The sequence below is a fragment of the Orbicella faveolata genome, unplaced genomic scaffold (assembly GCF_042242905.1).
Source record: "Orbicella faveolata isolate gen_17 unplaced genomic scaffold, um_ofav_v1 contig_35, whole genome shotgun sequence".
Taxonomy (NCBI): Eukaryota; Metazoa; Cnidaria; class Anthozoa; order Scleractinia; family Merulinidae; genus Orbicella; species Orbicella faveolata.
Genome location: NW_028301564.1, coordinates 13758069 through 13767500, shown reverse-complemented (window position 1 = coordinate 13767500; position 9432 = coordinate 13758069). Strand labels below are relative to the sequence as shown.

Here is a 9432-nt window from a genome sequence, read left to right as displayed (position 1 = left end):
TTCAGGCCCTCTTTAAAAAATTGAGAGAAACAAAAAAAAATTGGCAAACCACTCTGCTATTCGTATTTGATGCAGAAAGAAACCATTTGCCTTGATATACGAGAAAACGTAACCCGAAAACAAAACAGATATCGAGAAAATCTGGAATTTAGTAGCTACGACTTTTCTTCGAGACTGAAGCATCGCGTTACAGTCACCATGGTAACCTCCATATATGCAAATTAGAGTCAAGTTACGCGTCCCAACGAATCGAAACGCACCAAAACGAGGCTTTTATCTAAAGCTCTACCCGTCCTTAAATGACTCAATACACATAATTCAATAAAAAAGCGGTATTCTAAACGTAATACTGGTGATCCGAAGAGTATTTATTAGTCGTATTTGAACACGTGCGAGACCACACGTACGATCGTTTAGCTACAATTCGCCCTTCGAATTTCCAGATGATTCGGAAATTACTTTCTTAAATACTCACGATAGCTTCTGAGTTGTTTTCCTCACCCAAAACCCTCTTCAGGATCTTTAAAATCGTTTTAAATTCGTTCCGCTAATCCGAAGCGCTTACATCATGTAGGCCATATTTAAGTGTCTTAGATCCCCTGCGAGCAGCGTTCACAAAAAAGTGATTTTTGTCCGGTACCTTTCGCTGCTGAATGCACCACGTTAACTACTATAGGCGGGGACGTCCATCCGTCCTTGGGTTTTAGCCTCTGGGCCAAAACCCTGCGGGGCCACTAACGTTTTGCACGAACAGTAGAACTTCCTGTGAGCGGACACACTTGGGACCAGAAAGTGTCCATCGAACAGAGGTGGTTTTGGCTGTGGCCAAGACTGTACTAAGCGTCGACTTACAAGAGATGTCCGCTTACCTGAGGGTTTGTTATCCGTTGCAATTGGTGTAGGCGTTTGAACTGAATTTGGTTTATTCTCTGCTGTGAATGTTGCCTTAAGTCCACCGTAATGTTTGCGAGGTCCGTACTTATCAGCTCTGAAACGCACTCACATGTAGCGGTCACTGGAGCGAATGTCATCTGGTTTCCTGTCACCACAAAATTGTCTTTTACTCTTACTATTACTGGAGTTTCCATCCAGAATCTCCACATAATCTCCACAGTATATCATTGGCTCCAGTTGAAATCTGTCAAACCTGAGTTTCACAATCATCCCTTCTGGTACAGTGATGAGCCAATCACAGCTCGAGCCTGGGGGTAATAGTTGGGGTCCTATGGACTTTGTAGAGTTCCATATGAGCCACTTAAAGTCAGGTTGTTATTGTAGATGTTCCCCGTGAAACACGCCTCCTTAGAAGAGAAACTTATGGAGAAATGAACAAATTTTACAAATTTGGCTTATTAATTCTTGGGGAATAACTAATCGTTGAGCTAATTACGTACCTCTCACACTCAATTTTATAATAGAAAGGAAACACCACTTCGAGAATTTGTGAATCAACAATAACGTAATGCAATCACTGAGTCTCATACTGTCTTGAAAAATAAGTCTTGATCTTGTTAGTAATACTTACGGAGGTCGGGGTGTACAGCTTCAAAACGGGCTTTGAAACCCTTTAACCTTCACCAACTGTCCACCACTGCAGACCAAAACTCCACCCACATGTACCTTCCGGTGGAGTAAACATCAGAAGGAGTGGACACGTATCCACAATGAATAGCAAGTTCTTTACTTGCTGAAATCTGTCCATCGAGTATCTGCACATAGTTTTTCTCACGCTTACTTGCTATACAGCCGTAAGGAACTGCGCCAAGATCAAAGTCTTCAAATTTCAGTTTCACTATTTTCCCGGCAGGCAGGAGATTACCCAGATGCACTTGGTATAACGTGGGTAAGGATTAGGGTAATCAGGCGTAAAAAATGTACCAGAAGAACCATTCAGCCAATGGAGCTTGTTGCTCCCATCTAATGGACGACATATCCCAGAAGCTTCCTCTAAAGCAAATAGGAACAACATTAATTACCACTGTTAAAGAGAGCGATGGTTAATCTTTATTTCACTGTAAATAACCTGCCTTGATTTCTGCTTGCCACAACTGTTGTACTAGAGAGTAAAAAGTCTACCAGTGTCCGTGATGTACGATCATCCGACTAAATTGGATCAAAGATTTTCTTTGTAGCTCTATGCTCAAGACAAACTGAATAGCCTACCGAGTCCTAGAATGTTTCTTATAAGACTCTGTAAAATAGTACCTACTGTCATAGGTACACAATGCAGGTAGAGGTCTGTGTACTGGGAGAGGTAGCTTTAAAATCTATCACATTCCTTCGATCAGTTATCCAAAAGAGGTTACAAAAGAATCCTTTGAAGGAAAATATACGATACTAAGGAGGTAGTTAGTTAGACTGTGAGCTGTCTCTCTTTTGCTCGAAAATCCGTAGGAGGAGTGCAACGAACGCAAAACAAGTGAGCGGTCGTGAGCGAGCGAGCGTGTCATGCGAGAACGTGTTTTCGCGAAAATCCAATCACCAATTTCAAGAATTCACTACAAGCTCTCTTAGAAGTGGGGGCAAACTCCAGTAAAATTGGCGGGTTGTCACTGCATTGCTGATATGTTAGAACACAATACAGGCCTTTTTATTTTAGAAATAGAAAACATGTTCCGTGCCTTCGAGTTAAAGATTTTTAAAAAAAGTGAAGCTTGAGAGAACGTGTGTTTCTACAGCTTTTTCGAAAACAATGTATCCCTATACACGGTTGGAGGTGCAGTGGCCTATTTGTAGTTGTTTTAAAATAAGCTAGTCGAGGTTATCACTTACTACTTGAAGTAGAGCGTGCTTTTTCATGCAGTAATTAGTAGAAGTAAAACCCCCAAACTGGGGGTCAAACTATTTTTTAACATCCTTGAAAGGAAAAGAAGAACATTTCCACTTATCACAATCTTAATCTCAAGCGAGTTTGTGGTACACTCCATAAGAAAAATATTCTTGAAAAACTGCATCAAAATGAGATTTGTAAACAATTAAATATTGGTGATTTTTTCTTGTAAGGCATAATTGCCAAGTACGTGACTGTGATGAGCACCTGCTGCTGGTGATGATCGCCTACCACTCTAGTGTACCCACATCCACACAGTACCCTCCGTTTTATTTTTAGTTTAGCTATGAGGTACGATCGCGAGTTGATGTTGTTTGGAGAACAACCAAACCACCAGCCGGAAGTATCAGAGTATGCAATGACACTTCTCTGTGATGTAAAATGCATTTTTAAGAACTTATTTATTGTTATTATTATTATTATTATTATTATTATTATTATTATTATTATTATTATTATTATCGTCCTCACGTAATGTTTGCTTAGAGTCCTTAGGGCCGAGACCAGACCATGGTCCTAGGGCACTAGGGGACAGCCAGTTTTTAGCTTGATAGCACCCTCCTCAAAATGTGTGCTGTACCTAGCAAGGTATTATTATTATTATTATTATTATTATTATTACTAAACACTATTATTATTACTAAACACTATTTACTAAACATTACTAAACATGAGATTGTTACATGGAGAAAGAATGTTTTTCTGGTGCCATATGGTAAAACCGGAAAGGAATTTATTGATCAGGTTACATCGCACATTAATGACTGGAATAGCAACTCTGATCAACAGCACATATCCTTGAAAGCAGCCTTTGTCCTTTTGGCTGTTGCACTTCAAAAGCCAAGCCCGAAATCTAAGACAAAAGACCATCAGGATTTCTTATCTAAGCGCCTTGCGCTCTGGAAGGAAGGGGAAATCAGCAAGTTGCTACGCGAAGGTAGAATGCTTCAGGGGCGTATTGGAAAGCTTAAGACATTTGATCAACCGGAAAAATCCAAGATATTCGCTAAGCTTGTGCTCGAAGGACAAATCAATTCAGCGCTGCGTTTCCTTAGCGAAACATCAACAGGGGGCGTGCTGGAGCTAACGGATGACGTCATGGCTCAGTTGAAAGAGAAACATCCAAACCCACAACCAACAACGTTGGGCTCACTTCTCTTCGGGCCGATTAATGATGATATCCCTGAATCGGTGTACTCAGAGATAAATGGTGAGATGATAAGGGAGGCTGCGTTAAGAACAAAGGGATCAGGGGGACCATGCGGGGTTGACGCTAATGGTTTTAGAAGAATGATGGCTTGCAAATCCTTTAAACAGTCGTCTACAAAATTATGCGAGGCAATAGCCACAATGACAAGGACTCTATGTACAACTTATATCGACCCTGCAACCATAGAGCCACTGGTGGCAAGCCGATTGATTCCCCTGGATAAAGGTGAAGGTGCAGTGAGGCCTATAAGGGTCGGCGAGGTGATACGAAGGATTATTGGAAAGTGTGTAATGAACGTTTCTAAGGGAGACGTGGTTGAGGCGAGTGGTGCACTCCAGCTATGCGCAGGTCAAAAGTCCGGCAGCGAGGCTGCTATACATGCTATGCATGCCATATTTGAAGCAGACGACACGGACGCGGTACTGCTCATCGATGCTTCTAATGCATTCAATGCACTTAACAGAGCAACTTCACTGCATAATATCCGGGTTCTCTGCCCTGTAATTGCAGCATATGTCATCAATACTTACAGGAAGTCGGCACGCTTGTTTATTACCGGCGGCAAAGAGATCATTTCAGCTGAAGGAACAACACAGGGTGACCCACTTGCTATGGCCCTCTACGCCTTAAGTGTGCAGCCGCTGATCACAAGCCTGCAGGCGGCGTCCAGTATTAAACAGTGCTGGTTTGCTGACGATGCCTGTGGAGCTGGCTCTGTACTGGAAATCAAGAAATGGTGGGATGTCCTCAACAGCCTTGGCCCAGTCTTTGGCTATTTTCCCAACCCCAAGAAATGTTGGATTATCTCAAAGCCAGATAAAGAGGCAAGCGTGAAAGAAGTGTTCAAGGACACGGCTGTCAATGTGACGGTAGAGGGACAAAAACATCTGGGTGCGGTGATAGGTTCACGGGAATATCTAGAGGAATACGTTAGCGAGAAGGTGACCAACTGGGTCAGCGAGATTACCAAGCTGGCAGAGTTTGCTCTTTCTCAGCCTCAAGCGTGTTATGCTGCTTACACCTTTGGCCTCAAGCACCGATGGACCTATTTTTTGAGAACTTTGCCTGATATTCAAGAATTATTGGAGCCTTTGGAGAATGCCATATCTAAGGTGCTCATTCCTGCAATTACGGAGCATAGGTGCACTCGGCTGGACAGGGACATTCTAGCACTGCCAGTCCGTCTAGGGGGGCTTGGCATGACAAACCCGTGTCTTGACGCAAATCTTGAGCAATCCTCCTCCGTCAAAGTTACCATCCCGCTGGTCCAACAGATCGTGGCTCAATCCCATCAGATGCCGGATGATTCTTTGGTCAAGCCACTACAACAGGCAATGAGGAGTGAGAGAGCAACGGTGCTCCAAGACAGGGCAGAGCATATTAGAGGGGTAGCCCCACAGAAAGTCCAACGGGCACTTGACCTTGCTGCGGAAAAAGGGTCATCTGTTTGGCTGACGGTACTCTCCCTTCGCGAAATGGGTTTCAATCTAAATAAGAAAGAGTTCCGCGATGCAATCAAACTGCGCTACGATTGGCCGGTCGATGATATCCCCTCCACCTGTGTATGCGGTGATGCTTTTACAGTGGACCACGCAATGATATGCAAGAGAGGTGGGTTCGTTACCCAACGTCACAATGAGCTGAGGGACTTAGAAGCCGAACTCCTGAATATGGTTTGTACCGATGTTGAGATTGAGCCTGTCCTGCAAGACATCTCGGGTGAACAGCTGGGAAGAGGTTCTAATCGAGCTCCAGATGCGAGATTAGATATTCATGCGCGCGGGTTCTGGGAGAACCAACGATCAGCATTCTTTGACGTGAGGGTTTGTCACCCTAATGCTGATTCGTATAGGGACCTAGAGCTCCAACAGATATACCGCAATCATGAGAACGAGAAGAAGCGTCTTTACGCGAGGAGGGTTTTGGATATCGAACAAGGAACTTTTACACCCCTTATTTTCACGTCAACAGGCGGCATGGGAAACGAGTGCCTGCAATACCATTCCAGACTGGCGCAGCTGATCTCCATCAAGAAAGGAGAACATTATGCTAAAACAATCTCCTGGATAAGAGCAAGGACATCCTTCGCTTTACTAAGATCCGCACTAATCTGCCTAAGAGGTTCAAGAGCTAGAAGGAAAGCCTTTTGTGACTTTAAGAACATTGATATTGACGTTGAAACCCAGGAGGGAGCCATTATGTAAACACTGTTGAAATAGGTTTTAATAGTTTATTTCTTTTATTTACTTTTACCTTGTAATATACCGATAGTGACGTTGAAACCCAGGAGGGAGCCATTATGTAAACACTGTTGAAATAGGTTTTAATAGTTTATTTCTTCTTTTACTTACTTTTACCTTGTATATACCTCATTTATAAAAAAAAAAAAAAAGTAGTAGTAGTAGTAGTATTAGCATTAGTTGTAGTAACCGTGATATCATGACATATATGATATGACGATGATGATAATAAATTGTTATTATTATTATTATTTTGATATTATTATTACTATTATAATTACCGAAAACTTAAGGAACAACAGAATTTCTGAATTTTTTACCAGATACATGTAAGATTCAAGTTTGTATGGAAAAGTGCTCAATAAAGTTTGAATTTCTTATTATAAACATTATAAAAAAATTACTATTATTATTATTATTATTATCATTATCATCATCATCATCATTATTGTTGTTATCATTAATTGTTTGAGAGCAAATCGAGGTTGGCAATCGAGTATTCCTTCATGACCCCACAATCAAGAAGGAGCAGACCAAGAAGCTCCGCTCACCATGGCACAATCCTAACATTGTCGTGACTAGGATTGGCACTGTGACTTAGTGTATCCATGCAGAAGATAACCCTAGGAAGAGGAAAGCGGTACTCTTCAACCGTCTGAAACTCTGTGGTGTAACTTACCCGGTGGATCAGCTGTGCGGACCTAATCAGACTGCTAGCTCTGAGTCTAACACTCATGTATAGGCCGCATGCTCTACCACCGTATGTTCCAGGTGAAATTAATCTCATGTACATGGACAAAGCAGCAGCCAATGTAGAAATCGTTGTCCCTGAACGTCCTGACATTTCCAGGAACGTGCCGTAGTAGATGATCAGCCAGTACATGCAGACAGACCAAGACAAGAAGATAGACTGCCAACATGGCAGTCTTACTGACTTTGTATATTGATCAGTAGTATTCTTAGTTTATTGATTTTAGCCAAAGACATTTAATGAATCGTGTTTTAGGTCGGAAAATGCTAGTTTTGTTACAATCTAGGTTAGTTGTATCTCCCTATAGATCCGGCATGGGGACATGTATATGCCTTTTTCAAGGGGGGATAAATAAGCGAATCTTTGCTGACGTCATTGTTTACATTTTTCCTCATTAACATACGACTTTGCGCAGAGAAGGCATCATGCTAGACACGATTTTCAATTACTAGAAAAACTTAAAGAGCTTGTGAAACTTAGTAAGTGGTGAAATTTTTGGTTCTTTGAGGGTAATATTCAAGGAGAGGCTTTCAAAAACATCAAAATTTCTGTGTGGCAAAAGCGCTAATGAGCTCATCCATTCTTTGTAAAATTTTGAGCTTTTAAACCCTCGTCGCGCAAAAAGTATTCAATACATCGCGCTCAAATTCCTTGGGACAGTTAATCGTGCTGTGCCCTTTCAATATTCAGTATTAATCTCTTTGTAGCTCCATCAGAAACTGTATCGCTTATGGTAATGAGGCAAATACTGTAAACAAAGATTCTCCCTCAGTGTTGAAAAGTTAAGCATAGCGCGACGAAGCAAGACAAACCAATTTTAGAATAGCTTTGATTACATAATTAAAACCAGGAACATGATCTTAGTACAAGTCGGTGTTGGTAAAGTATCTATGAGAATATTCCTAGTACGTGTCGCGTGGAATATCAAATATAGTTCCTGCCATCCATTTCAAAACATATAGGAAGTCTAGTTCCTTCCAGCAAAAAGCTTAGCATAGTATTCCGCTTTGTTTCCACTTGATTGCAAAGCAGTCGAGTGTGCTTTACCGTGTGTGTGCTTGCGATAAACCCTGCATTAGCCTAAGCATCTTGACAGTCCGGCCATCGGCCGTGATTCTATTACAGTTACAATAAGACATGAGTAGAATTTAATTTATTTGCAGCAAAACACATTTAGACAGTATTATACATGAGCAGACCAGCATTTGTAGGCAGTTATTTGCAGGTCATGTGGTGGGCTCTGCGCTCGGCAATGAAAAGGAAGAAAATCTCCATCAAATAGTAACTAAAAAAAATGTTATTATTTAATAATTTATTCTTACCAAAAGTTAACTCTAAGGCATAGATCATCTAAACACTACTTACTTGAGCTCTGTGTAAATGACGTTCTTGCTATCCAGGAACCCAACACTAGACCTGAAACCTAAGAATTGTGCTTGCCACTGAGTAAATTAAATAAATTTAATATTTCAAGCAGTGCATATTACATACAATTAAGTAAATTACTATTTAATACCACACCGCAATCTTTGGTTTCAGAGCTAATAGGTAATATTAGGTTCATGGTTCAATGCTGCTGGTGATAGCTTGTGTTTCTGTGGCTACTTACAGGTCAAACGCGATGTTTAACGAGTTAGCTGAAAGGCTTCTGATGAGTCCCTTGGCAGGGACGAAACATACGTATGTGAGGCTAGCCATTGTTATATTCTCACACTTTTGTCTAGTTGTTGAATGGCGTATTACGCAATTGGGAATCCTTTTGTGATATAAGGCCAGATTGCAACCATCATTTTGATGCTGCCGGACTTCAAACGCGATGTTTGACGAGTTAGCTGAAAGGCTTCTGATGAGTCCCTTGGCAGAGACAAAACATACGTATGTAAGTCTAGCCATTGTAATATTCTCACGCTTTTTACTTACAGGTCCACTGAATTTTACTTGGGTTCTCAGCTATTCATTGAGTTTTTCTGTTTAACTTAGGCACCCATTTCTTTACTGGGTGCAGACACACCTACACTCACGGGGAGCAAATTCATTAGAATTTTAGTTTTCTCATTTAGATCATTGATCAAACAGCACTGAGAATAAAACAACAATCAGGGCCGTAGTTAGTAACAGACAAACCAGGGTACTTACCTCAGTTTTTTCGGTTTTGTTGTTGTTGTTGTTGTTGTTGTTGTTGTTGTTTGCAGGGGAATGTAAAACACTGCTAGCAAATAAATAAACAAATAAACAAATGACATTGCCTCAGTCATAATATTTTCTTGGTTACGGCCCTGACAATTTTGGTCTTAAAAAAATGGACGAAAGGGAAAGACGCTCGACACTTGCCTTACAAAACAGCATTATCATAAAATCTGTTGGCGAGTGCGTGGACTCCTTAACACATGCAACCACTTGT

The 9432-nt window shown here is 41.2% G+C and overlaps 1 protein-coding gene across 1 annotated transcript; it reads left to right on the top strand.

Moving 5' to 3' along the window:
* Positions 1–3505: 3505 nt before the first annotated feature.
* Positions 3506–6646, top strand: LOC149103411 (uncharacterized). Its single transcript, XM_089274310.1, has one exon. It carries the CDS (start codon positions 3773–3775, stop codon positions 6242–6244), a length of 2472 nt encoding a protein of 823 aa, XP_089130436.1. The 5' UTR covers positions 3506–3772; the 3' UTR covers positions 6245–6646.
* The last annotated feature ends 2786 nt before the right edge of the window (positions 6647–9432 follow it).